General features: G+C 52.1%; 1 protein-coding gene and 1 long non-coding RNA gene across 5 annotated transcripts in view; both read right to left on the minus strand.

Annotated features, from left to right (window-relative positions):
- The window catches only part of TP53BP2 (tumor protein p53 binding protein 2), a 53,598-nt gene extending 29,650 nt beyond the window's left edge, over positions 1–23,948 (minus strand). For all 4 annotated transcript variants that reach the window (XM_049633779.1, XM_049633777.1, XM_049633778.1 and 1 more), the window contains exon 1: positions 23,694–23,948. Coding sequence is in view for 3 of the 4 variants with exons in the window: in XM_049633777.1 (XP_049489734.1) it covers positions 23,694–23,720 (27 nt within the window). In the remaining variant the exon portion in view is untranslated. The remainder of the gene's footprint in view (positions 1–23,693) is intronic.
- LOC125925063 (uncharacterized) lies at positions 20,723–23,027 on the minus strand. Its single transcript, XR_007458689.1, has 3 exons — positions 22,799–23,027; positions 22,502–22,593; positions 20,723–21,781 (listed from the first exon to the last, which is right to left on the minus strand). It is a non-coding gene; the product is annotated as an uncharacterized LOC125925063 (long non-coding RNA).
- Positions 23,949–27,422: the final 3,474 nt, after the last annotated feature.

The following is a 27,422-nucleotide window of genomic DNA, read 5'->3' on the forward strand; positions in this document are numbered from 1 at the left end:
AGCCTGCAGAGCCCCTGGGGTCCCTGGCGTTCGGTCAAAACGGCTCACACAAAAGGCCAAACCGAGTCTTTCTGTGAAGCTGTCTGTCATCTGTTTATCATAGACTCATACGGTTCGTGGTGTGTGCCCCACCCGTCCTGGAAACAGAGCTGCCCACCAATCCCGAGAGCGGCCGGGCCACCAGACATGCGCAGGCTCTTTGGAGGGAGACCTAGAACGTGACACATGTCGCTCTAGAGGTGGGGAAGGGAAGCAGGAGGCAGAACACGGAGGGAAATCTAGTATTTACACCACGCGCGTGTATCACCTACTCAAACCATTGTGTTTTTGGGGCGAAAACGTTTTAATCAAATCAAATGCCTATGTTACAGCCCGAAGTCTCCATCGACGAGGTACGAGCAGAACGACTCTTAGGGTAACACTTGGCTGACCTCGTAAACACTCGGGCAGCAGAGGCTGGAATCTAACCCCGTTAGCAAAGCCTCTCCTTCTAAGAGCAGACGCTGTATCTTAACACTGATAGAGCAAAGAGTGCAAACTCTCACACCCATTCGATTACCCCCCAAAATGTCGTCCGTTCCCAGCCCAGCCACGCAGGCAAGCGACCCTGGCACCCTCAACTCCGGGGGTGCCTACTCCACGCCAGTCGACAGGCATCAGGATAAAGAACCACCTCAAAGGGGCCCAACTGCGGGCATCCATCCTGTGGAAATACTTCCCCAAAGAGAAAGGCAGAGTCGTTGGCACGTCAACCTGTGGACCAGCACGTCTTCTGTAAACATAATTAACCACCACTAAGCACCGCGAGAAGCTCGGGCTGTAAGGCCACCCAGCAGCAGCAGGAGCAGGACGCGCACCGCGTGCACGAGGACACGCGAGATCACGGGGCAGTCCCGGCGCCCACAGCACCCGGCTGCCCCTGCCCGGACACCCCCTCGCCCCCCAGGCTGGATGCGACAGCCGCAGCACACGTTTCCCTGCAAGAAGGCAGCACAGGACGCCACGAGGGCTGGGTCGGGACAGGGCACACGCACGGCAGGACGCACTCCCCGGGCACCCTGCAGCCCCTCCTTCGCCCCGCCCGTGTCCTCTGCAGGGCACAGTCCCCCCCTTCGGACAGTCCAAGCTCTCAACGCACAGGAGCACGTGCACGTGCAAAGTAACCCGGAAGACCGGAGCGGACGAGCAGGTAACCCAGAAACGTTCCAACAGTGGGCACCGTTGCAACAATACGTACGACGTGAAAAATCCTGCACCCTCTCCCAGGATGAGCTGAGAAGCTTCCAAGCTAACTCTATCCGGTTTTCACACCCCAACGAGCTCTATTAATAAAGACACATGGTTCCAGGCCTCACCCGGCCAGAAAGGCAGCCCGTGAACGCACACCCACGCAGCCTAGACAGAATCACCGGGGCAGATGACAGTAACGGAGCTGGCACTCGGCAGCGTTCCCCACACCAATGCTCTCCCTGAACCTGAGCGCCTCGAAAACAGGAACGCTTTTACCGTAAACAACGGGCTTAAGGTGTCCGTTAAACTGCAGGAACATTCTGTGGGCAGTCTGTGCCCTAGGCACACCGGGGGCTGCGACAGGTCCCGGCGCCTGGCCCGGCCCGCGTCCCCCTGTGGGACCTCAGAGACTCACGTCAACCCTGAGAGCCGGAGCAGGCACTGTTTTCTCTTCATAAACAAAGAGGACTCACGGAAAGGACCCGCCTGGCCACTAAAATGACAGTCAACTCTGCTCTTCCGATCCAGCCTTACCCTTAAGGCTGCGGCCTACGGCAGGAAAATACCAGGAAAACTGGGAAATGCTCTATGCGCCATCACCCAAACTTTACTATCTGGGAAACAACAGCTTTGTTTACTTTAAGCAGGATCACAAGTAAGAATGACGAGAGGCTGTTGCAGGTTACCAACCCCGAAGAGCCACAGCCCTGGCGTGAGGGGCGAGTGCAGAGGCCAACCCCACGTCTACCTACCACGTGCAAAGAGGTCCTCTGGGGTACGGACTACAGCAGGTGTCCCGAAGTCCTCGGCCGAGAACCGGGTGGCACTGCTCCAGACTCCAGGGCAGGAGGTCTGGGCTCTACCCCCAGCTCTGTTAATAATTAGTTAGACCGCCTTAGGGAAATCACATCACTGAATCTCGGTCCTCCCCTTCAAAGTAAGAGTCTCCGGCACCCAAACGGCTCAGGACAGCTCTCTACAGCAGCCCGCAAGCCGCAGGTAGCAGTTCAGGCACCAAGTGAGGGCCTGAATGAGGGCAGTGCATAAGGAGAGATTCCGTAGACAGGACCAGATCTGGTGACAAAATTGGGGGGGGGGGGGTGTAGTGCTGCATGTGAACCCCCCAACTCTGTGGATACAGAGTAAATTCGGGAGGAGGAAGCAGGGCTTTGCGGCTGTGGCTGCATCAGGTGGGAAGTTTGTGTGGATTAGCTGACTTGTGACCTGCGCACACCAGCAGCTGCCCCCGTTACCTTTCCAGCACCCCCCATTGCCCCGTGTCCGTGACCCTCCCACGCAGCACGCATGCCAGGTCCTGGGGGCTTGTGCACCTGCCCTTCCGTCTGCAGCCCACCAAGCTGCCCCCCCTCCGCCCCCCTCAGGTCTGCACTCAAATGTTGCTTTCCCAGTGAGGCCTTCCCTGGCCACCCTTCCAGAAAATCCCAACACCACCCGCACCCGCGCACATACTCCCTGCTTTGTGCTCTCCTTGGCATAGTCACTAACGTAGCGCACATTATATTTACTTAACTTTGCTCTCTCCATCTTCCCTTCCAGAGGGTCAGCTCCACACGGGCCGGCATTCTGACAGTCAATGCTGCACCCTCAGCACCCTGCACGGGGCCTGGTGCGCACCAAGCACGCAGCAGTGGCGTATGAACGGATGAACCCTGGAGCTGGTCCTGCATGTCGCAGAGCCACCTCGGACAGCACAGCTGGACACGATGCCGGACGGAGACGAGGGAGTGTCCATCCGCCGTCACCTCCATAGCGTACACCACGCCAGCCAGCTTACGTCTTCAACATCCTTCCCATTCGTTCAGTACTTACAGGCCATCGAGTGAACAAACTAAGTCCTCAGGTGGAAACCACCTTTAATAAACAGCGAACACTCAGAGGCAAGGGAAACAAAAACAAAAAGGAACTACCGGGACCTCATCAAAATAAAAAGCTTCTGCACAGCGAAGGAAACAATCAGCAAAACTAAAACTTAACCGACAGAATGGGAGAAGATATTTACAGATGACATATCAGATAAAGGGTTAGTATCCAAAATTTATAAAGAACTTATCAAACGCAACACCCCAAAAACAAATAACCCAGTGAAGAAATGGGCAAAAGCCATGAATAGACACTTCTCCAAAGACATCCTGATGGCCAACCGACACATGAAAAAATGCTCAACATTACTCACCATCAGGGAAATACAGATCAAAACCACAATGAGATACCACCTGACACCTGTCAGAATGGCTAACATGAACAACTCAGGCAACAACAGATGTTGGCGAGGATGTGGAGAAAGAGGGTCTCTTTTGCATTGTTGGTGGGAATGCAAGCTGGTGCAGCCACTCTGGAAAACAGTATGGAGGTTCCTCAAAAAACTAAAAAGAGAACTACCCTACGACCCAGCAATTGCACTACTAGGCATTTATCCACGGGATACAGGTATGCTGTTTCGAAGGGACACATTTTGAAGGCACCCCCATTTTATAGCAGCACTATCAACAATAGCCAAAGTATGGAAAGAGCCCAGATGTCTATTGATGGATGAATGGATAAAGAAGATGTGGTATATACATGTATATACACACATACATGTATACATACATATGCATATGTGTATACACATGTGTGTATATACATGTATATATGTATACACATATGTGTGTATATATGTGTATATACACACACACAATGGAGTATTACTCGACAATCAAAAAGAATGAAACCTTGCCACTTGCAACTATGGGGATGGAATTGGAGGGTATTATGCTAAGTGAAATTAGTCAGAGAAAGACAAAAATCATATGACTTCACTCATAGGAGGACTTTAAGAAAGAAAACAGATGAACATAAGGGAAGGGAAACAAAAATAATATAAAAACAGGAAGGGGAACAAAACAGAAGAGACTCTTAAATATGGAGAACAAACTGAGGGTTGCTGGAGGGGTTTTGGGAGGGGGGATGGGCTAAATGAGTAAGGGGCACTAAGGAATCTACTCCTGAAATCACTGTTTCACTATATGCTAATTTGGATGTAAATTTTAAAAAACAAAAAAATTTTAAAAAATAATAAAATAAACAGCGAACACAGCACATAGCACAAAATTCAAAACAGAGGGGGCCGTGCGGAGAGGGACCCCCACCTCTGGGAGCACAGGGCAGGAAGGAGGACGCAGAGTGAACCTGGAGGGGCTCAGGACCACAATCCTCCAATCCACACGCATCTGCGCGGTCCCAGTCTGCAGCCATCTAAGGGGAAAGGGAGCCCAAGGGCCTGGAGGAAGGGCTGGGTCACACCCGGGGCAGAGCAGGGTCAGCGTAGAGAGAGCAAAGGACAGAGGAACCAATGAGGCCGCTGGTCCTCATGCCAGGGTGTGGACAGAGGGCTGTCCGCCACGGGCTGCAGGGCTGCACCCCCAGCGCCTGCGTGGAACCGGGCAGGGGGCCGAGGGTCTGCGCGTGACTGGAAACCACCATTCAAAGGCCAGAGCAAGGAATGTGGACTCCAGTGGAGAGCCCACTGGAGGCAGAGGCGCCAGTGGTGGCCAGGGTCACGGTGAGGGACCACTGACAGCTACAGGGCCTCTCTAGGCGTGACGAAAATGCTCTGGAATTAGTGTGCCAGTTGCACAACAGGTGGAAAGAAACCCCTGCAGGGCACACTCAGAGTGGTGGTATGTGAATTGTATCTCCATTTCTCTTTTTTAACAAGAGGTCATCGGAGGATTCCCAACAGGGAGGCGAAGTGACGTCACTTAAATCATTCTGGCTACTATGTGAACAGACACAGGGGACACGCAGCACCTGCAATGGACGGTGACCCGAGCGGCAGGGAACAGCAAGGGTGGTGAAAACGGCTAGACGCGGACAGATCTGAAGCCTGGGCCAGGAGATGTGCTCAACAGGAGGCACGGCGCAGGGGCGGGATGTGAACGCGGGGCAGGGGCGGGAGCCTGGATGTGAGGTCTCAGCACCCGGAGAGCCTCAAGGAGGGGAGGAGGGGGCCGGCAGGGGAGCGCCCACGGACCGGACCATCGGGGTCAAAGGGGAGCTGCCTACCAGACACAGGGACTGGCCAAGGAGGCTGCAACACACACACACACACACACACACACACACACACGACCACCTGCCTGGGGCGAGAGGACACGAGGCCTGAGGGGCCAGACACTGAGGAGCACCGAGGGCTGTGCCTGGAGCTGGCCCCGTGACCTGCAGACACCCACCCCCGACAGCGGGCAAGCGCTCCGCCAAGGACTGAGGCGCCACCAAGGAAACAGAAACTACCCCAAGGAGTGTGAGGCCCAGCAACCAAGTCGAGAGAGTGTTTCAAACGAAGCCCAACGAACTCAGAGCTGAGAATTGACCCCGCAGCACCCCCCCCCCCATGTGGCACTCTGGAGCCTCTGGGAGGACAAGCAGAGAGGGACCGGACCACAGACCCCGAGCGGAGGACGCAGACACAGCACCGCGAGGCCTCCGGAGACAACCTGGGTTTATTCGGAGGCCTTTTCAGACAATCATCCAGTATCAGGAAGGAGTTTACTGGCCAGCACATTTGGGCAAACACAGTCTGCAAAAGGCCCTCAGTTCTGGGTCCTGATTGAAGGCCAGAAAGCCTGGACACGAGGTACCTCAGTCCACTTGCCCTACTTCTTACAGAAGAGATTTGTATTAAAATGCAGTGTCCCGTTAATGGGCCATTTTTCCTCATCTCCTAAGGAGAACTGAGGCCAGTATTACAAAAAAAGATCAGTTTCATCTTGTTTTGTTTTTAGATCTTGCAATCTGAATGGATTCCAGTGGGTTAAAAGGCATCCCAAGGGAGAGTCCTTGGGGACTAAAGAAGATCCCACATGTCCTCAGTCTCAGAGAGCATAATCCCTTTCCTCCAGCATACTAGAACGACATGGGGGACGGACAAAGGGCTTTTACTGGGATTCATGGGGCCATTTTGCTACACTTAGCCCAGTGTATGCCGAAAATGCATATCCACATGGCTGGAACACGTTTACCAGGGCACTGCTGAAAAAGGCAGGGGAACAGACCTTGGCCCTTTTAAAGACCTTGGCCCTTTTAACCCCTCCTCAACAGCCAACTATCTATATGTAAATTACTGTCAGGCCAAAAGAAAACCAGTGCATCCTACAACCAAGGGGAGTCTTGCTTGGTCACAGTCCATACCCCCAACGTCCTGTAGGCGGGATACAGCATGGAGGAGAAACTGGGGAAGACAGATCAGCTCTCGGAGGCAGAGTCAAGCCTGGGTAGGAGCCACTGCTCTCTGCACAAGACTGACAGAAAGTAGGGCTTTCTGTTACCAAACAGCCAAAACGCAGGGCCAGGAGATGAGGCTCCTCCTGGCCAACAGGGTCAAAAGATGAGGCCTCTCCTGGCCAGCTATAGGAAACTGAGATGAAGGCCACCTTTTCCTCCTCCTTCCTATAGATGGGCAATTCCCCAACCAAGGCCAATACCCCTTTAGGATGCATTCTGAAAACCTGGCATGGTTTTGATCCACAAACCCTACAGAAAAAGGGACTCCTTTTCTTTTGCACCGAGGCCTGGCCCTGATACAAACTGGAGGAAGAAACCTGGCCGCCAGGGGGAAGTTATCAATTATAATGCTATCCTACAGTGTGACCTGTTTTGCAAACGTGAAGGGAAACAGGGAGAAGTCCCTAGGTTCAGTGTGTTTGGAGCCTTAGAGAAAATCGAGGGACGTACAAGGTCGATCCCGGCCTACTGGCAACCCTTTCCAAGGGCTCACAACAATGAAAGGAGGGAACTAAGGGCGCCTTGCTGCACCCACAGCAGACCAGAGACAGGAGAGGGGAAGACTTCCACCTCCACCTCCCCCTGCTCAGGTCCTCAATCTACATATCCAGACTTAAAAACCGTGCACTTTTGCTCCCTGCTGCCCACCTTACCCAGGCCCTCCCCGTAGTGTAACAGGCGTGTTTCCCCTACAAGAAGCTAGGGTGCAGGAAGTGGGGGACACAGGGAGGCACCACCATAAGATTACAAGTACCTTCTTCATTGCAAGATTTAAGACAGATAAAAGAATAGGTACGTTTTCTGATGACCCTCATAGGTATATAGAGACTTTTCAGAATATTAGTTATGTTCCTGAGTTGACCTGGAAAGATACAATGCTTTTGTTGAATCAGACTCTTAATGAGACAGGGAAGTGTGGTGTTCTGGCAGCTGCTGAGAGATATGGGGACGAGGAGCTCCTTAATTACCATGGGGCTGGAGGTCCTTCAAGAACTCCCAGTTCCCTACTGGGGTTCAGGCAGTTCTGCCCCAACATCCTAATTTGGAACTATGATAATCCCACTGGGGAACTGTATCACTACCATTTCCAAGCTTGTATGTTGGAGAAATTAAAGGACGTCTGAGGTGAAACCCTTAAATTATGCTAAGTCGGTCGCTATTTTACAGACACAGGACGAGAGCCTTCCTGGAAAGGTTAAAGGTTAAAATACGGCTATATTTAGCTGAGACCCCCTGAAGCTGAGATGATTTTAATGGACAGATCTGTCACTCAACCAGCCCCAGATATTCGAAGGAAGCTGCAAAAATTGGCTGTTGGCCCGGAAGGGACCCTGGAGGAGCTCTTATGAGCTAACAAGTGGATCTATTACAACCGAGATCAAGAGGAGAATCCGGAACAGGAAAGGAGGCTTAAAAAGAAAAATCTAAGGCCTTCATCGCGACCTTGCGTACTATGTCAGATCAGACTTCCCGACCGAGGTCCTGGCACCAAGTGCCATTTACGTGGCCATTCAGGGCACTGGAAACAAGAATGTTCTCAGAGGGGACAACAGAAGTGGAAACCCCGTAAGCTTGCCCCTTGTGTGGAGACAGTCACTGGAGATCTGCATGCCCTCGGGGATCTCAATCTGCCAGAACTCAGATAACCCGTGTCCCTGAAGGGGGAATGGATGGGTCCTGGGGGGCTCATCATGGTGGCTCCCCTGAACCAACTGTCCACTGGAAACCCAGAGCCTCGGGTAACTCTGGAAATAGAAGGAATTGAGTTCCTTCTTGACTCTGGAGCCGCCTTTTCTGTCCTCCTTTCCACTCCAGGCCAACCATCCAAACACAGCGTTAACAGTTAGAGGCGTTTCTAGAAAACGTATGACTAAATTTTTCTCTCTGCCCCCAGGGTGCATGTGGAGAGATTTTTTTTTTCCACATTCTTTTTGATAATGTCAGAGAGCCCCACTCCCTTGCTAGAAAGGGACACTTGACTGAATTAGGGACGACAGTGCTGCTAGCTCCAGGACGGATAAACAACCGCCTGAACTTAGAGTAATCTGGATATCGAAGATCAATCTTTCCTCGAGGTAAAGTTAAATACTCCTTGTGGAGCTATTCCTATGGAAACCGGATGGCCAAAGGAAGATTGAGGATCGAGAACCAAAAACTAGTTCAAATGCTTAATTATTCTAAGCAATAATATCAAAAGATCCAAATAAATGTGGAAGAGGGAGGAAAAGCTAGTTAAATTTAAAACAAAAAAACCAAAAAAAACCTGACCACACACGTCAGGGACTCTCTGGATGGCTACTTCCCATGGTGTGACCTCCTCCCTAGGAGGCATTGCATTTGGAATATTAACGCTTGCTGGTCTAATATTCTTTTTTCATGTCATTTGTAGAAGCCACTGCATACGCCAGAAAAATAAGAAAATTCTACTAGCCCAGACATTCCTGATGCCCTCCCGTTATTTTGAACCTCTGGATCGACCTCTGAACCTGCCCTGACAGCCGTACCCCTGTCACCGCCCCCCTTCTAGCAGGAAGCAGTTAAGGTGGGTTGTCCCAATTCCTAATGGCAGTTAGGAGTCACATGTTCAAAGGGGGGAATATGACAGAAAAGATGGAGTTCAGTAGGCAGAGAGGGAAAAGGTTAGGCCCTGAGGTCCCTGAGTGGGGGAAAAAAAAAACAAAGCACACATATTCTAGAACAATGCTGGGTGGGAGCTTCTGACCACAGCAAACCCCTCGGGCGTAAGATTCCTCTTAAGAAACAAATGTCTGTGTCTTGTGCCCAAAATAACCTATAAATGAAAAGGGAATCAACTTAGCAAAGAGGATTGTGAGAAATGAGATGATTAATTTTCGGAAATACCGAATAAAAGCTGTGCTGTCCAGTAAACAATAGGTTTACGACCCATGGGAAATGTGTGTGACACCCGCCCCCTCCCCACAATGGAGTCCCAAACCCCTAGAAACTTCACTTCCTGGCTCTTCCCCTCCATTTCCTGGGCTTATTTTCACAGGCTTTGCAACGAGCATGTGCCAAAGAACTGAAGTCTCTGTGTCACCTCAAGGAATGTACGCTTGTCCCAATCAGACTACTTTTCGCCTTCCGTGGGCACAGGCGACTTCCGGGGAAGGCTGTAACCTCTGCAGTATCAGCCAATGAGGAGCCAGAGGTGCAGCGTCCCGCTCGGGGATAAACTGTCTGCTGTAACAGCCCTGGGTGTGCCTGTCCGCGGCAGACACCTGCTCTTGCAAGAACTTTCGTTAAAGCCTCGTTTCACTGTGCTCCGAGGCTCCGCTTCCCCCCCTTGAATGGGTCGGTGGGCTCATTTCTCACACTATGTAAGATATAAAATCTAAGGGAGACAAAATTTGCACGTGGAAACAGGAGACAACAATTTACTACTAAGCTAGATGGAGGAGACTGAAGGCAACATGTAAATTCAGAAATTAAAAAACTGAACGTGACTGGAGACACACTGACGTTTCAGCAGATGCACAAATTAATGGAAATTATAAGAATAAAAACTAATCTATAGTAAACTTACTTCCAAATATACCATCTTTTCCCGACACGTTGGTAAAACACTGTATTTTCAAGAACACGGAAATGACTTCATCACACCCTTCCCCACAGGGAAGCAAGAGAAATGGGGCCCTCAGAAGCCGCTCCCCCATCCTGACCGCTCTGGCCAACCCCAGCTACAGGCGGAGCTGCACCTCCTGGAGCCTCGGAGGTGACCCACGTTCATCACGAAGTGTGCAGCACCAACCAGGTCAAGGAAGCCCGTGAGCCCTCGCAGATGCACGTTACAGCACCAGGGCCGTGAACCGCTGCGGTGGACAACGTGGGAGACGGGAGAAGCCAACCCCAGACCAGCCCCTCTCAGGGGCAGAGACATGCTGACTTCTTTCCAACCTGCCCAACCTGCCCAACCCGTCAATCAGGAACTTCACTTTTCATCAGATGAGCCACAAGGAGATTATTCAATGAACAATAAACTCTATCAGAGCAGAGGACACAACAGACGGAGGACATGAGGTAACACGAATGGCAATCCCTGGGAGAACATAATGGTTTTAAATAAATTACAACAATGAAGGACCACTTACGACTATTAAATTCATAATTTGATTAAAAGATCCAACAGAGATGAGACTGTAGGACAGTGGTTCACCCCTGACATGATGATGGCACTGTACATACACTGTCAAAACCCTTTTGGAAAGTAAAATGGTCATGTGTCAAAAGCCATAGAATTATGTATATACCTCACGACCTTACATCCGGTAATGCATCCCAAAGAAATAACTGAAACGAAGGAAAGTTCTAAATGCCTGAAGATTTTCCCTACAGTGTTAGATCCATGAACAGTAATTTGGAAAACTAAATATCCAGCGACATAGAAAGTAAGTTTAAATACCTTTGCTGGAAGGATTATGATCCAGCGACCAACTACTATGAATACGGGGTCAGCGGTGAAAATAAAGTTACCAAATAGAATCACGTCAAGTTGTGGATTATAAGCACTTAAATTATACATACATACAAACTGGCTTGTATGGAATAAACAAAATCACTGATTAGGAGAAAAGGGATAGATGTCACTTTAATATTTTTACAATCTCAACGTTAATATATTTTCACGGTAATTTCAGTTGAAAAGTACCCTTAACATACACTGTGATGAAAGAATGTGAAAACACTTCATTAAAAATGCAACCGTGACCATTATTTGCATCTACTTCGTCAGGTGCTCCATCTGAAAGGAAAGAAGGTTCCGGAGAAGACACGCACTCCTCACACTAAGTGGCGCCCAGCCCTCCACACTCTGCACAGCCATTCGTGCCCAAGTCACGTCTGAAGGAGACTTGCCCTTCCAAAAATCCAAAGTCCCAGACAATTTTCATTTAAAAAGAATGGGTCACAGACTTATTTTTAAGAGCTCCCTTTTTAGAGGACTTGTATTCGCTGTGACTATAATGTTCTTCTATTTACATAAGAATGATTCATCTTCAAGGAGGCATTATCTCCGATTAAAATTTGGAAGACTTTCCCAAGAGGAAATACAAAAAAACTGGCTACGGCATTTACAAGAAATTAACTTTGTGCCAGAGGCTAAAGTTTATTCCTGGGATTTAAAGAGCGACGTCAAGTTCCACAGAAAGAAAAAGGAACCAGCAGCGGAAGATGCTCCTGGTCACCGAAAGGCAACGAAGCTTTGCAACAACACCTTCGAGTTTTGACTTCTCAAAACTGAGATCCCTCAGGTCTACCGAAGAGAAAAAAGAATACGAGCGGAAAAAAAAATGTCCTTTCGAGAAAAATGAACGACCTATAAAAGGGGTGATATGAATCCTCCCCAGACCTTACAACGCACAGGAAACTTGCTGGAAGGACAGCCAGCTAAGGACTTCCTGGCTGGAAGATCAGGGAAGGGTCTGCATGGCTTGGGCTTTAATATTCAGCTGTGCAGAGAGAAACGGAAACCGTCACCTCACTTCTACACTGTGCGCTACCCCTCCTGGAGGAGGGCCCCCGAGTACCCTCCAGAAGAGACTGCCACCAGGCCTCCCGTAACCTGGTCAAGACAAACACCTCCCTCCACACGATCACTTAGAGAGGGGACTCGATTAAGACAAGGAACATCAGCCAAAGCTTCTTCAACCTCTCAAACGCACCCAGACACCGGGCCCAGGCAGAAATGAGACTCAGGGCCTCCCTGGCTCCTGGGGTTTTCTGCCCCGCCCCCTCCCAGGCTGGCCACCCCGGACCGGCCACCATCCTGCGTGTTCAGAGTCAGCACCACTGCCGTGAAAGCCGCGAGGACTCCTGCCTGCAGTTTACCCTCAAGGCCCTAAAGCTGCTTTTTAAAACCTCCCAATTTCCAGGAGCTACATGTCCCAGGCTCCACCAAGGGCCGGCGACACTGAGACCTACGCTAAGCGCACTGCTTTTTCTTATGGTGTGTTTCAAAATCAGTCCATCAGTTTCTAAGGCCAAATCTGACTTATTTAAAGCAAAATCATAAAACCATCACTGGGTGTCTTTTTTTTACTCTTTTGGTCACTACAGCCAGTGAATAGAATCTAGAAATCAACAACACATGAAGTCTCGATACCAATCACTGAACACTCAGGACCCACTGAGTGTCATCCAGAGCGCCGTCACTGTCTGAGATGATCACCCTGCCAGAAAAAAACGATAAAACAAGTAGAAGTGGCTACTTTATTGTGGAGAAATGTTCTCTACACACAGAAAGAGGGTCTCAGAACGCTGCACGCTGGTCTCGGGTGTTAGATCACACCCCCACTTCGTACCCGCAGCGACAGAGCAGTCACCTCCGGGACTTGGTCCTCCTCCCAACGTGAGTCCCTCTGGAGAAGCTCCTGGTTCTGAGCCCTCCCAGTCCCAACTGCTGAATGACCTCTGTCACAGCCAGCAGGGGCGAGGACGCTCCGGGGGAAGACGCCGCACACGAGGGCTGAGTCAGGAACGATCACGGCGCCAGGAGCTAACCTGATAACACTATGGACACACCACCTCCATGTGCCCTGGCATTTACCTCTGCACAGTCTAAATTTCACGGAACGTAGTTTAAGTGACAGCCTCAAATCATCAAATGAGAAATCTAAACACCCACAATTTTCCTCACTCACCTCCCTAGATTAGCTCAGCTGTTCCCTACCGTCTAAGCCACCCCATCCTTCTAGGATAATTCAGAGACCTTAAAAGTGCCTCCAGCTCCTCCTCCTCCTCCACGCGCACACACACTCACACGCACGCACACACACACACACCCTCCAGCCAGAAGAAAACTCTCTTTGTCCAACATCTACTCACACTGCACTTGTTTGTATCCTGTCTTATCTGCCTCACTGGTCTACACATTCCTTTAGGACCGGAGGCTTTGGCCCTAAGGTTTCCTCCACCCCCGAACTACTTTGCTATCTTAGTATCACAAACCGCAAACATGCTCGCTGAGCTGCACGGACACTGTGGGTCAGAGAGGCGAAGCTCCACGGCACACGGGAGTCAGCAGGAGAGCAAAACACGACCCAGAGTGAGCTCCGGGGCGCCTGGGGGGGCTCAGCCGGTCAAGTATCCGACTCTCGATTTCAGCTCAGGTCATGATCTCATGGTCATGAGATGCAGACCCGCTTTGGGCTGTGCACTAAGAGAGCAGAGCCTGCTTGGGGTTCTCTGTCAAAATAAAGAAAGAAACATTTAAAAAGAAAAAAAAGAGTGAGCTACTACCCGAACACACAGTGCAACTTCTGTGAGCTTTCTCAAAGCCAGACGCCGTCTCTAAGAAGAAACAGAGCACTCTGCTTATTTGAGGGTAACTTGAGGAATCTGTTCCAGGGGCGCCTAGGTGGCTCAGTCTGTTGAGTGTTGAATTCTTGACTTCGACTCAGGTCATGATCTCACCATTCACGAGTTCAAGGCCCGCATCGGGCTCCACATTGAGCATGGAGCCTGCCTAAGATTCTCTCTCTCTCTCCCTCCCCATCTACCCCTTCCCCATTTGTGGTCTCTAAAGTTAAAAACAAAAATGATAAAGAAGGAAAATCTGTTCCCTCCTTTTCAACCGTGCCCGACCCCAGACTTAGACAGACTTCAAACCCCAAGTACACTCGCTCCAGGCCGCTCTGTACTCACCATCCGTCATAAACAACAAATAAAGTAAGAGGACTAAACTCTGAACTGTGTCATTCCGCACCTGCAACCCCTCCTTCCCTGCCGTTGCCAATGCTCTCCTCTAAACTGGGCACCGCAGCCACTGCACGTAAAGGCACTTCCTCGTCCTGTTCTTTGCTCTTCCTCACCGAGCACACAATCTTCCTGATCCACCAGGACACCGGGAGCACGAGCAACCCACTGCTTCCAGTTCTCCCCCCAGCGCCTCCGACTCTGTCCTCCGAGACGTCAGCTCTGGGAACTCTGAGGAAGCTCAAAGCCAAGCCAACGATGGACATATACGAAGCGGGCGAGAACTAGCGTCCCCAAGGACAATCGCCGGAACGATGTGCACCAAGTCCCCACAAGAGTCCAGCACGCTCCGGGTGCCAAAACGCACAGGTGTACGCAGGGCCGACAGGAGGACGCACGGGAGAACCGCCCGCGGGGTGCGCACAGCGTCCTGGGACAGAGACAGGCCACCCTGTCACCGTGCCGCTGAACTGGAACCGACGGGAGTGAGCCCAGCAGGAAGAGGAACATCCGGGCAGAGACAGCACACAAGCACAGCGGCGTGCGGTGACGACTGCACTCCGGGGCTGCTGGGCCGTGCAGGCGGAGTGAGATTGGACGGACAGGCAGGGACGGGTCACCGCTCGGCCCGTGAGGCACAGGCATGCTGCGGACGCCCCGGCGCACGGGCCTCATCTCACACACGCACACAGCTACAGCACGGTCACGGTCACGGGGAGCAGAGCGTCATGGGCAGAAACGTACGACGGCGTATGCCTGCTGTGACAAGAGGAACGCTGGCCTCGGCCCTGCCCACGGTCCTCACGCAGACCCCCCGGGGAGCACACCCCAGGTGTGAGCGGATCTTAGGAGGACAACACAATTCCGAAGGCAGGCCAGCGAGTGGCGGCACGACCGACACGGCCTTGTTCGGTGTTCTGACTCTACCACTTCCTCTGCGAGGCCTGACACCCTGGAACGAAGTGTCCGGATGACACCAAAGGGCCGAAACCCACTGGGCTGGATGACGGACACTCCGTCTCTGCAGAGGGAGCTTCTCCCATATGCCGTAACAGAAATCAGTCTTGGAGCATGCTGGAGAAGGAAGACGCAGACTTCGGTTCAGGAAAAACCACACGGAGGAAGTGCGTGGAACAGACTAAAGGGGCAGAGAGCAGGGCGGGGACGAAGATGGCAAGGAGAGGGCCTAGGCAGCGGAGTGACAGCGCAGGAGAGGGCCCATGACACAGGTGGGGGGGGGGGGCGCGGATGGAAAAGCAGAAGGGGCGCCTGGGTGCCTCAGTCAGTTAGGCATCCAACTTCAGCGAGTTGAGGAGTTCGAGCCCTGCACTGCACTCTGTGCTGACAGCTCTGACCCTGGAGCCTGCTTCGGATTCTGTCTCTCCCTCTCTCTGCCCCTCCCCTGCTCACGCTGCGTCTCTCTCTCTCTCAAAAATAAACATTAAAAAACAGGAAAAGCAGAAAGAGCTGGCCACAACACCCAGGTCTCCAGCTGCTGAGAGCAGCAAGCCACAGGTACCGGGGAAAGACTTTTCTGCCTTTAAAATGAAAGTGACTCAAAATAGTGCCCCTTTTCTGGAAATCAGCAAGTTACTAACAATTACCCACGTATCACAAACCCTCCACATCTTGCTGTGGTTCAGAGAAGCAATGGCAGGACACCCTGTAGAACTACGACAACTCGGACTGTAATCTCCCAGATGTCAGGCTACACGTATCTCTGGCAATAAAACGAAGCATCTTGGAATTAAAAACAACTGGTAAAGGAACTTTTAGGTGAAACCATCAGAAGCCATCCAGGTGGTGTGGTCCCGTGGTCAAACGTTTTCAAGGTTAGGGCTTCCTCAGGAAACCGGATTGGCCCCGCTCGGTTTCACAGAACCACAGAGACGTAGGCTCGTCTTGAGCTCTTTAGAACTTTCTTCTTCTACGAAGTCTGGTTTCCCCTCGGTCCCGCAGGGAGGAGCCTGTGGGTTCGGAGAGGTCTCCCCTTACTACATCCGGCCCTGTTCCCAACCCCAGGCAGGCCGTCCTGTCTCCACTCTCACCCTGACACTTCTCCGCATCTGTACCACCCGAGCAAGTTATTCAAGCAGGTGACAAGATGTGTCAATTGAGTGTTGTGAAGATTAATACAGAGAAACATCCCTAAAGCAGATTCTGGATGCAGAAGGGGAGGCTGGAAGGGGGAGCTGTACCGCTCAAGGTCAATCACAGGAAGAACTGTCAATTACAGATCCAACAGGAAAGCATCCTGAATTCCAGGCCCCATGGGGAAGATGTGTGGGCATCCCCCGGCCCCCCCACAGCTCAGCCACTGAGAAACCACCATCACCCTCAACCCCACTGCTTCTCCAGTGGACTTTGGTTCAAAACAACCCCTCCCAACTTCCTTTTTGTCCATAAAAGAACGTTCCTCTCCTCTTTGTTGGACCTGCCTATGGTTGTCCCAAAGCCAGCCTGTCCCCAACCTGCAATTCTCTGTTGTTATTTCCAAATAAACACATTCCTGCCAGTTTTACCTAAGGTTGACAAGTTCCCGCCCAGTTCACACTATGTGCTGGGCCCTTGGGGTGACAAGGTGTGGCTCTTCCCCATTCCAGGCAGCTGTCCATGGACCTTCCACCCCCCCCTCCTCCCCTTCCCCCCCCCCCGCACCTCCTCAACCTACTCTCCACACAGCGGCGCAGGGGTCTGTGCTCATCGAGGAGATGCCGGCCCCTCCCTGCTGTCCCCCCTCAGGGGCACTGCATTCCCTGCAGGCCACTCGGCCTATGCACGCGGCCCACAGTTCTGACTAGGTGACAGGCTCCATAGGCCTGCGGTTCTGACTAGGTGACAGGTTCCACTCCGTCTCAGCAGGCCCGGCCCAACCCGCGTCCAGTCTAGAGTGACCATCCCGGCCACCTTATCCTGCTGAAATCCCAGCCTCACCTTCTCTTCCGTATTTTCCACCCCGAAACTAGCTCAGGGAAGGGGAGCTCCCAGCAAGTGGGGTACCCTTTCCTGCACCCACCAGTGCCCCACACACACAGCAGACGGTTACTAAGTATTTTCTCACCAGGAGCTGGCCCAGAGTGGCCATCCAAATACAACCAATGGGTAAATGGGGAAGAATGAAGCACCATGATTTAAGGGGATTCCATCTAAATTCAGTCCCTTGTTGGGCGCCTGGGTGGCGCAGTCGGTTAAGCGTCCGACTTCAGCCAGGTCACGATCTCGCGGTCCGTGAGTTCGAGCCCCGCGTCAGGCTCTGGGCTGATGGCTCGGAGCCTGGAGCCTGTTTCCGATTCTGTGTCTCCCTCTCTCTCTGCCCCTCCCCCATTCATGCTCTGTCTCTCTCTGTCCCAAAAATAAATAAAAAACGTTGAAAAAAAAATAAAAAATAAAAAAATAAATTCAGTCCCTTGTTTACTTCCGATAAACTCACATCACTGGGCTGAATCGCTCTTCCTTGCTCACTCGGCACCCATCTCGGCTTCCTGGTGACACCGTGCCGGGCAGGTCACTGCTGTGCCACCCGGGACCCTTCTCTCGCAGGCGCTGGGAGGTCCCCGTCCCTCCGCCTGCCACTCCCGACCCTTCCTTCCTTCCCCGCATCATCGGCATCATCGCCTTGGAGCCCTGTCTACAGAACCCTGAAGAGAAAGTGACCCCCCATGGTCGCACAGAAACCAGACAGGATTGCCAGCCTACACCAGCGGGCACTGTGCAGTCTCAGGAGAGGCTGCTTCCCGTCCCGGGGGAAAAAGCAGGAGCCCAGGACACACGTCACTCAGGAAGTGTCCTCTCCGCTGCGGGGACGAGCCAGCTGTCCCACCCAGCTCCGACTGGAGAGCACTTTAAACTGGAATCCTGCAACAATTCATGCATTATGGTTTTCTACTGCTTTTCTCAACTTGCATCTTACACGCTTTTATTTGAAATGTTGGAAACTTAAAGTAGTACTAAGTTAAAAACCTGTTTCTAGAGAAACCAGTGAGGTAGGCATTTCAGAAGTAAAAGTTCAGTATTTACTGGCTCAATAAATATTTTCAACGAATGTCTAGTCCTATTAGCATCCCAATAAATCACTCGATTTTGGATATATTTTATGTAGAAAAAAATCAAAATGACCACAAGTTGTGGGAAGCTACTTTTCCTACAGATGATCTATGTTTACAATTTGCGTTTCTCCGCTGAAATAACTTTCTTTTGCTGAGACCTTACACAGAAAGTTTTTGGAGTTATGCCTCCGTGTGGCCCAGTACTTCTGCGGGGATCCCCTCCTGACCACAACCTCTCCTTGGCTCTCCCCAACAGAATGTAAAATTTTAATGTCTCACTCGGCACTCCAAAGTAAGTAAATATTTCAGAATCTATCACCTGTGTTTTCTTTTCTCAATTACAACTCATTAAAGAAAAATGCTCTCTTCAGTCCATAGCACACCATCAAAAAGCAAGTATTTAAATAATGTTTGACTTGACTAAGTGGCATGAGCTGAAAAGAACACTCTGGATTCCTAAACTCTCTCTCCCACTCTCCTTATCCTTTGATAACGTAGTGGGAGTTGGTGAGAGGTTCACAGCCCAGGATGGCACCCCCCCACCGGCAGGGCCGAGGATGCGTGAGGTCGGCTTTGGACAGACTCAGGGAATGCCTGCCACACACCCTGACAGGTCACCGGACGATAAAAGTCTCGGCATTCCTTACAGGCTTCAGAAGAGAGAGATCGTGTTTTACTGCTGCTACTTTCTACCTTTGGGGGACGGTGACACAAAGAGGGAGAGAAAACAGCTCTTCCTGGAAGCAGTGCATGACTAAATGACCCTCTGTTTTTGGGTCCTGCAGATAAATGTCCCTTCCAGATAAATAAATTCTCTGCAGCTGTTAAAATACAAGCAGGTGTATGCTCGTGCTCAGTTTCTTTGTGAAGTCTAAAATGTTCCCCTGAAACATAAAAATACAAAAAAAAAAAATTTTAATGCTTTTGAGCTTTTAATTAAGACAGCAGAAGTCACAAGGCAACAAATGTCACTATAGCACATAAAATGTGAGGCTTTTGCCACATTTTTTAAAACAGAGGATGTGTTTAAGAGCCTTTGAGAATTACAATCCTATAAAGACAGAGAACCTACCTTAAACTTTACTCTGGAATAAAACCTAAGCTTGCTTACTCAACAACAAGAAATTCTTTCACCACAAGGTATAATCATATACAACGTTCTAAAGCTAGAACTTGAAACCTTTCTAATCTCAACACCTAATTTCAGTTTGGAAATATGTGCAAATAAGACTTTTTTTACATGAAAATAATACAAGCATTTGAGCAGAAGTCATGCCTTTGGTCTGTGAGGTGCCCCAGGTGCAGTCTCCTATAGAAATACAGAAATCCTACTGAGCAGGTGTCAGACTCCTAAAGGAGATACTGTAAGAACCCATTTTTTTTTTTAACTCTGAAGTTGGCTCACTTTTTTTTTTTTAATTTACCCTTGAGAGAGAGAAAGAGAAAATCCCAAGCAGGTTCCACAATGTCAGCATAGAGCCCCATGCAGAGCTGGATCCCACGAACCGCGTGTGATCACGACCTGAACTGAAATCATGAGTTGGACGCTTAACCAACTGAGCCGCCCAGGTGCCCCATGCCCATTTTTTTTTTTTTTGCTAGACTCCCCAAACCAGAAGCTCAGACCATCAGATATTATCTTACAGCAGCATCATGGAACAACTAGAAATAATGAGGACACCTCTGCAGCACTGGAAGGTAAAATGTCATAAATTTAAAACTTAAATCATCATCAGGGCGCCTGGGTAGCTTTCAGTGAAGCCTCCGACTCTTGATGTCCGCTCAAGTCACGATCTCGGTTCAGGAGTTTGAGTCCCGCATAGGGCTCTGTGCTGACAGCGTGGAGCCTACTCGGGATTTTCACTCCCTCTCTCTGCCCCTCCCCGACTCACACCCGTACACCTGTGCGCGCGCTCTCTCTCTCAAAATAAATAAATAAACTTAAAAAAAAAAAAGACTTAAACCATGATCAGGTCAATTGAGCTTTTTAAAATAAGCAATCATTTTCTTGAAAACATTATCTGCAGCAGGGCTGTATGATGAGATTTGTTCAAAGAGAACACCAAATAGTTGGAAAACACATTTTCCAAGTCATTAGGGGTAAACAGGCCATCACTATTTGGTTTTAAAGCATTAACGGGAACGTGAAGCTGCAAATACATCACTCAAGGGTGAAGTTCTTCTCTGTGCTACCTTGTCAGACTGCCCTGCCCACACAGTGGCCATCAGGCACATCAGCTATCTAGATATATTTAAACTAAATAATCTTTTTAAAATTTCAGTCCCATTAGTCGCATGCCAAGTGCTGAAGCTGCAGGTGGCTGGTGGCCCCCATGCTGGCCACAGGGACACGGGACATCCATGCCCGAGAGAGGATATCTACCAGAGACACATTCGAGTCCTCCGGCCCTCCATGTGGTTCTGCAGAATACTGTGTGCGGTTCTGTGTGTAGTTTTGGTTTTTGCTCTTTTTTTTTTTTTTAATTTTTTTTTAAATATTTATTTATTTTTCAGACAGAGAGAGACAGAGCATGAATGGGGGAGGGTCAGAGAGAGGGAGACACAGAATCTGAAACAGGCTCCAGGCTCTGAGCTGTCAGCACAGTGCCCGACGCGGGGCTCGAACTCACGGACCGCGAGATCATGACCTGAGCCGAAGTCGGCCCCTAAACCGACGGAGCCACCCAGGCGCCCCGGTTTTTGCTCTTTTTAATCTACCATTTTGGTAGCAGGTACAAATGTTTATCAAGTCATATCTGAATGCTTTCAGAGTTAGCTAACCTCTCTCATAGAAATATTTCTGAATATATGCTTTCTTTGAATGTAATGCTTTCCAAAATGAAAGTATAAAAAAAGATATCCGATATAATTTTAAATAGCTGAGAAATTTTGCTTTTAAATTATCTTTATCTGATAACCAAATACAACGACGATGGCTCACTTAAAAAAAGTGACATTCAACCTGCGAACAATTCGTTCTTCAATGAGGGAAAATAAAGTGTCAAGGATGAAACATTAATCCGTTTCTTCTTACCAAGTTGTAGAAATTATCAGAGAATCAGAGACACTGTGGTGGGTATCTGGAAATGAGTGTTAATGATCTCGCCTGCTCTGCTGTACCCTATCATTACCCCTACCCTCTCAGCGTTTGCCTACTTATTTTTAGTTAGCCTACTAAAATGCACCTTCCCCTTCTGGTTTTGCGTCCAATTATCGCTTCATGTCCCACATGAAAGTCACTTGATTCTCTACCATTTGGTGAGAAAATACACAAACACATTTATCTGTACACTTTTAATATAACACTGTCTAAGTAGCCAGCTGTTATCTTCAGAATGTCTTTAAGGGCAATGCATGGAATGTGTTCTTAATGCCACAGAGCTACACACTTAAAAATGGTTAAAAGGGCAATTTTTGTTATGTACATTTAACCACAACCAAAAAAAGCACATCAAGACAACGGTCTACATCCTGCGCCGATCCATCTGTTCATATGAATCCCAACGCTTGTCCTAATAAATTGGGTTAAGATTTTTAATAACTGGTTAAGTGATAAAATGCAAAACTTCGCTCAATGCTAAAATTAAAATCCAAGTGCTGTATATTAAAAGCCAGAGAGGAGAAATATATTTAAGAAAATAGGCTCATTTTCAGGCACCCCAACTATTACAGGATAAAGACACAGAGAGAGTGGTGTTACTGAATGAACACCTGCTTCACGTGGTTACGTGACACACAGGCCACAAACGTCTGAGGTGGCCAGTCCTGCAAATCCTGCACGAGCTCTTATCTAGCACCTACCCCAAGCTGGGGCTTCAGAAACAGGGACCCCGCTCCTCACAACCACCCTGAGAGCTGGTGTTACCATCGTCCCCACTTTACAGATGGTGAGAGCGGGAGAGGAATCACTTTTCAAAACAAGAAGGTAGTTCTGGTCACAAAGGGGGCTGAGCAAACACCGAGGCTCTGGCTCCAGGCTGGTGTGCATGGATGGGAAGAACCGTACCAGCCTCCAGGGCCAGCAGCTCTTTACAAACTGGTCAGCCGGTGTCCGGCTGCGACAAGGAAAAGTCTCCTGTTTTGTTTTTAAGCAGGCTTCATGCCCAGCACGGGGCTCGAACTCACCACCCTAGATCAAGACCTGAGCTGAGATCAAGAGATGGAGGCGTACCCCACTGGGCCCCCCAGACGCCCCAAAACTCTCCCAAGTTTTAAGAAAGCCCAAAGGATACCGTGAAACCATCCTTAAGAAATCACCTGCAACAACCAGTACTGGTCTTGCTCCTTAATTTGTAGGAAAATTCAGAGACAACTGCAGAAGTCACTTCCAAAGAAAGGAAAACGTAAATCCCAGGATACAAATTTTAATTGCAAATTCCTTCACCCTCCCCCATGGTCCATTCACATCACAAACCTGACTTCATAAGCCGGTACTAAACTAAAATAGGGTGCAGGACACCGCGCACACTCTAATTCCTTGAATCCTCGCGGGCCAAAACAGCATCCCAAAGCCGTCGAAAGTCAATTACCAAGCGCAATGAACTAAGTCGGCCGAGGCAGCGAAAGTGAGGACCCAGGTGGGCAGCCGGGGCACAGAATTTTCTACTCTGCACCCGTAACTGCGAACGACCGAAACGCGCCGTCGCTCCGTTCCGCAGACGGTGGAAAGTTGCCCGCTCCTTTGTCTGAACACGGGAAGCCCTAGGAAAACACCGCGGACCGCAAAAGGACCCCTGGACCCTGGGAGAGGCGCGACCACAACCTCCTGGGGGTGGGGGTGGGGGTGGGGGTGGGGGTGGGGGTGGGGGTGGGGGGCGCGTGCACGAGCCCGCAGCCCAGCCCCCCCACCCAACCCGCGGGAGCCGAAGGGAAGCGCCTCGGCGCTCCTGCGTCAGCCCTGCGGCCGCCGGGGGCCTCCAGGGTCTGGGAGAGGGGGAGGGTCGGGATCAGGGAACCCGCCGGTTCGAGGCTCAGAGGAGGGGGAGCAAGGGGCTGGGGGCGGGGGGCCTGGGGCTCGGGGGGTTCAAAAGCGCGAGGGGGGGGGGGGGGGGGGGGGGGGGGGGGGGGCCGAGGGCCGAACGCGCCGCGGGCACTCGGGTCTCCAGCGACCTGACGACCCCCCCAACCCCGCGCGGGCGCCCTCGCACACCAGGAGCGACAGGCAATCGGACCTCAGCAGGCTCCGCTTCACTCCCAACAAAAAGTTTTTAAAAAGACAAAGCACCCGACAGCCGGGGGCCCCAAGTCTCGACGCGCGAGACCCGCACGGGGTGAGGACGCAGGCGGACGCGCCAGGAAAGTTTGGGCGGTTGCGCGTCGGCGGCTCCCTGCCCGCAGGGGTCGGGGGGATGGGGGGGAGGGGGCGGGTGGGGGATGGGAGAGGGGGCCGTGGCCTGGGGACTAGCCGCCGGCCCGCGCGCTTACCGGCATCATGTTGGACCCGAACCGCATGGGAGCCGCGGCCCGAGCCGAGCGGGGCGCCCGGGTCTCGGAAGCGGGGGGCGGCGGCGCAGAGCGAGGCTCCCGGAAGGCGGCCGACCTGTTGCGAGGCGAGGCGGCCGCGGCGTCGGCGGTCGGCGCAGCCCTCCCCGCGGGCGGGGGCGCCACCGAGCCCAGGGCCCACCCCCCCCGGCCCCCACGCGGCTTTGTCTCCTCAGAGCCCACGACGGCCCGCGCTCCGCCCCCCCCGCCCAGCGCGCGCGCTCCCCCCACCCCGCGCGCCCTCCGCCCCGCCCCCCCGCGCGCCCTCCACGCTCCGCCCCCCGCGCTCCCCCGCCCCACCCACCTCCGCACGTCTTGTGAGGGCGGGGAGGGACCGGGCGCGGAGGACGCGCCTGCGCAAGAGCGGCGGGGTTCCGCGTCCCACCGCGGTGGCTCGCGGCTGCCCGCCTTCACCCTGGTCATCGCCCGTCGTCCAGTGTAGGACTCAGGTCTGCGTGGCTTTAGGTTAGACACGAATACACTTAAAAGTGACTCCCAGGGTGGAGCCTGCGTATTCTTATCGCAGTCACAATAAACAAGCCTCCAAAACGCCTAAAAGTGTGTGGAGCGACTTCGGAGGGGCCGCTTCTTTGCCGCTCGCGCGGGTCGGGGACTCGGCTCGCTACCCCAGCCCCCGATGGCGGGCCGTGGGGGGCTGCAGGGCTCACGGATGCTCAGGTGGGGGCAGCCCCGGGGGGAGGCGCGATGTCCGGAAGGGTGGTGCAGTCCCGGTGGGGTCACCTCCTCGGGGGGCGCAGCCCGGAGTGGGGGATAGCGTAACCCCGGTGGGGGGGGGGGTCACGCTCCGTGGATAGGGGGCAGTCCCGGATTGGAGGGGGGGCGCAGCCCTGTGGGTGGGGGCACCTCCTGGGGGGCGCAACCCTGAGTGGGGGATGGTGCAGCCCCCAGGGGGGTGCCGTCCCGGTGGGGTCACCTCCTGGGGGGGGCGCAGCCCGGAGTGGGGGATGGCGTAACCCCGGTGCGGGGCGCTCCCGCGGAGCCCGGCCTCTTCCAAGAGCCTGAGAAGTGGGGTGCGGAGAGCACCTGCCGGCGCCTGGCCTCCAGGACCGCACACACCCCCCTCCCCCACGCCGTACACCTGGCGACCCCCCACAGGCCTCCACACCTGGCAGTAGTGAAGTGTGCTAATGCCATTAGAAAGAAGACTTCTCCAAACCCGAGGTTCATGGTCCTGAGTTCAGCAAAGAGACTCCACCGCGTGGTTCATTTCAGCACGAATTTATGAAACTTTGGCCACGTGTTCTGAGTGCAGATGTCCCGAGTGCCACCGACGCATCAAACAGAACTCGGATGGACGGGAAAACCAATAGCGAAGTAGATCAATAGCCAACGATTACATGAATTACCAGTTCGATTATAAGGACAGAATTAAGGGGGTCAGGGGAGGAGCCAGCAGCTGCGGTTTGACAGATGGTGACCAGGCAGGCCGCCTGAGCCACCTGAGCCCCACCTGAGCCACCTGAGCCTGGCAGTGGAGGGAAGGCTTCCGGGAGGAGGGACCGGCAAGCATGAAGGCCTCTCGAGGAGCCCACCTGGCTGTTCTGGGACAGCTGCAGGGACCACAGGGGGACAGCAGGGTGACCCAAGGGCCGCGGGCGTTCGCACCGGTGGGCCAGCCTGAGGGCTTTGGCCTCGGGCCCGCCCAAATGGAGAGATCTGGGGAGGTGTGGAGCAGATGACCTGACTCCTGTCTCCGAACCTGCGCAAAGCTTTTGGGAAGTGGCTGGGGCAGGACCCCCTGGCCGTGCTGAAGGGGGTCAGGTTGGGGTGTGTTTTGAAGGCCAGCCCCATAGAATTTCCTGACAGGTTAGACACGGAATATGAGAGAAAGAAGGCAGGGAGAAGTCCAAAGTGTTCATCTTGGGGGATGAAGCCCATGAGTGGGCATCACACCCTGAGGGCCAGCACGTTTGCGCACAGGGAGTCTTTTCTGGCAGCCCGCAGCTCATAAAGGGACCATTTAGCACTAAATAAAACACAAAAAAAACAACCTCCTATTACACTGGTTTTCGTTATTTTCTTGCACACAAAGAAATCTCAGAAACAGCCTAAGATACCAGGATCCACAGTCTTCTAGAAAGAGAATTCTGGGCGTTGGTCCCTAAACCTCCAGTCCTCAACAATGGAAAAGCTGTCTCTATCCCCCAGCAGCAGGTCACATGCTACAGTACCTTATATTTAGCACGAGCATGGACCGTCCTGACTTATTAATTAAATGACCAAAATGGAAATAGAAGCAAGGAAAGGAAATCTGTAATAAGATGGCGCGGTCCTACCACTGTCTGTTGTCACAAAAGCCCTTGCCAAGGGCGCAGAGGGAAGGACACAGGGGCGGGGCCAGCAGCTGGCACCTCGTCCCGAAACTCACTCCCAGCGATGAGAACTCCCTGCTGCCTGTGTTGAGGGTTTGGTTTTGTTTGTTTGTTTTCCTTTTTTTGTTTTTTTTAATCATAGAAGCGTGAAACCAAATAAATCTTGTCTCTGCTTTCATTTCATTCTCTCGAATGCCGTGCAGTTCGTGTCTGGCTCTCGGATGGGTTGCTTTGTCCCTTCCAAGTTTCACTTTGTTTACTCCCGCCCGCGCCTGCCTGCTCAGTCCGGGGCCTCTCCCCGCTTCTCCCCGCTCTGGGATTCCGTCCGCAGCCTCCAGAGATCAGCCCAGGCTGGGTGGTGTAGCACAAGCTCACCTCACCCCCAGTGCGACTAATTACCTTCTGGGCCTGAGCGCCCAACACCCTCAGCAGGTCCAAGCCTTGCACTCACTGCTGCCCTGTCTCGGAAGGTGAGGGTCCTCCTTAGCCCCTGCAAGGCCAGCTCCCGGGCCTGGCACTCCTGGCCACCCTCCTGTGTCCTTCGAGACTTTCTTCCCACTGACATTCTTATGTCTGTATTTTGCGAGGCACTGGTCTGCACTCTAGAGATACAACGGCAAAGGGCACACACACTCTGACGTCATGAAGCTCGTGTTCTAGTGGGGAGCTAGACGGTAAGAGAAGGGGGGGGGGAAGCGACCGGTAAACCTAAGAGAACATTATCTGTTTAAGACAGGGTGGTCAGAGAGGGCATCTGAGGACAAAGGAGGGGGGATTCAGACTTCAGGTGGTGGGAACAGCAAGGGCAAAGGGCCTGAGGAGGGGTGTGCGGCATCCTAAGCATCAAAAAGGTCAGCGGGGCTGGAGCCGAGCGACCGAGCAGGGGAGTTGTCAGATCGGAGGTGGAGAAAGCAGCCGGCCTGGACCACGTAACACCATTTAAGGTTCCACCAAATGCCCTCCCTCCTGAAGCGTCAGAGTCTCCATTTTTCCAGGTGCCTCACCTCCAGACTTAGTCCTGAAGTCCCCTCGAGACGACCATGATTCAAGAGTGAGATGGGGCCCAGGCTTCCGTCCGAAGCCTCCTGACATCTATCCATGTTTTTCCCTTGCCTTAAATACCTTCCCCCTTGCCGTACCTTGACTCATCTTTAAGTGCCTACCTAAACCGAAGGCCCTTCCTTCCCTGGAGGTCATGTTGGATGTTTCTCAAGCAGAATTAATCCAGATCTCATCATATTCCGTGGCCATTTATATATATGCATGGATATATGAATATGTACACGTGTATACAGTTTGCTTTTTTATTTATCATGGGACTTACCACATGATATAGAAA

The sequence above is a fragment of the Panthera uncia genome, chromosome F1, assembly GCF_023721935.1.
Source record: "Panthera uncia isolate 11264 chromosome F1, Puncia_PCG_1.0, whole genome shotgun sequence".
In the NCBI taxonomy this organism is placed as follows: Eukaryota; Metazoa; Chordata; class Mammalia; order Carnivora; family Felidae; genus Panthera; species Panthera uncia.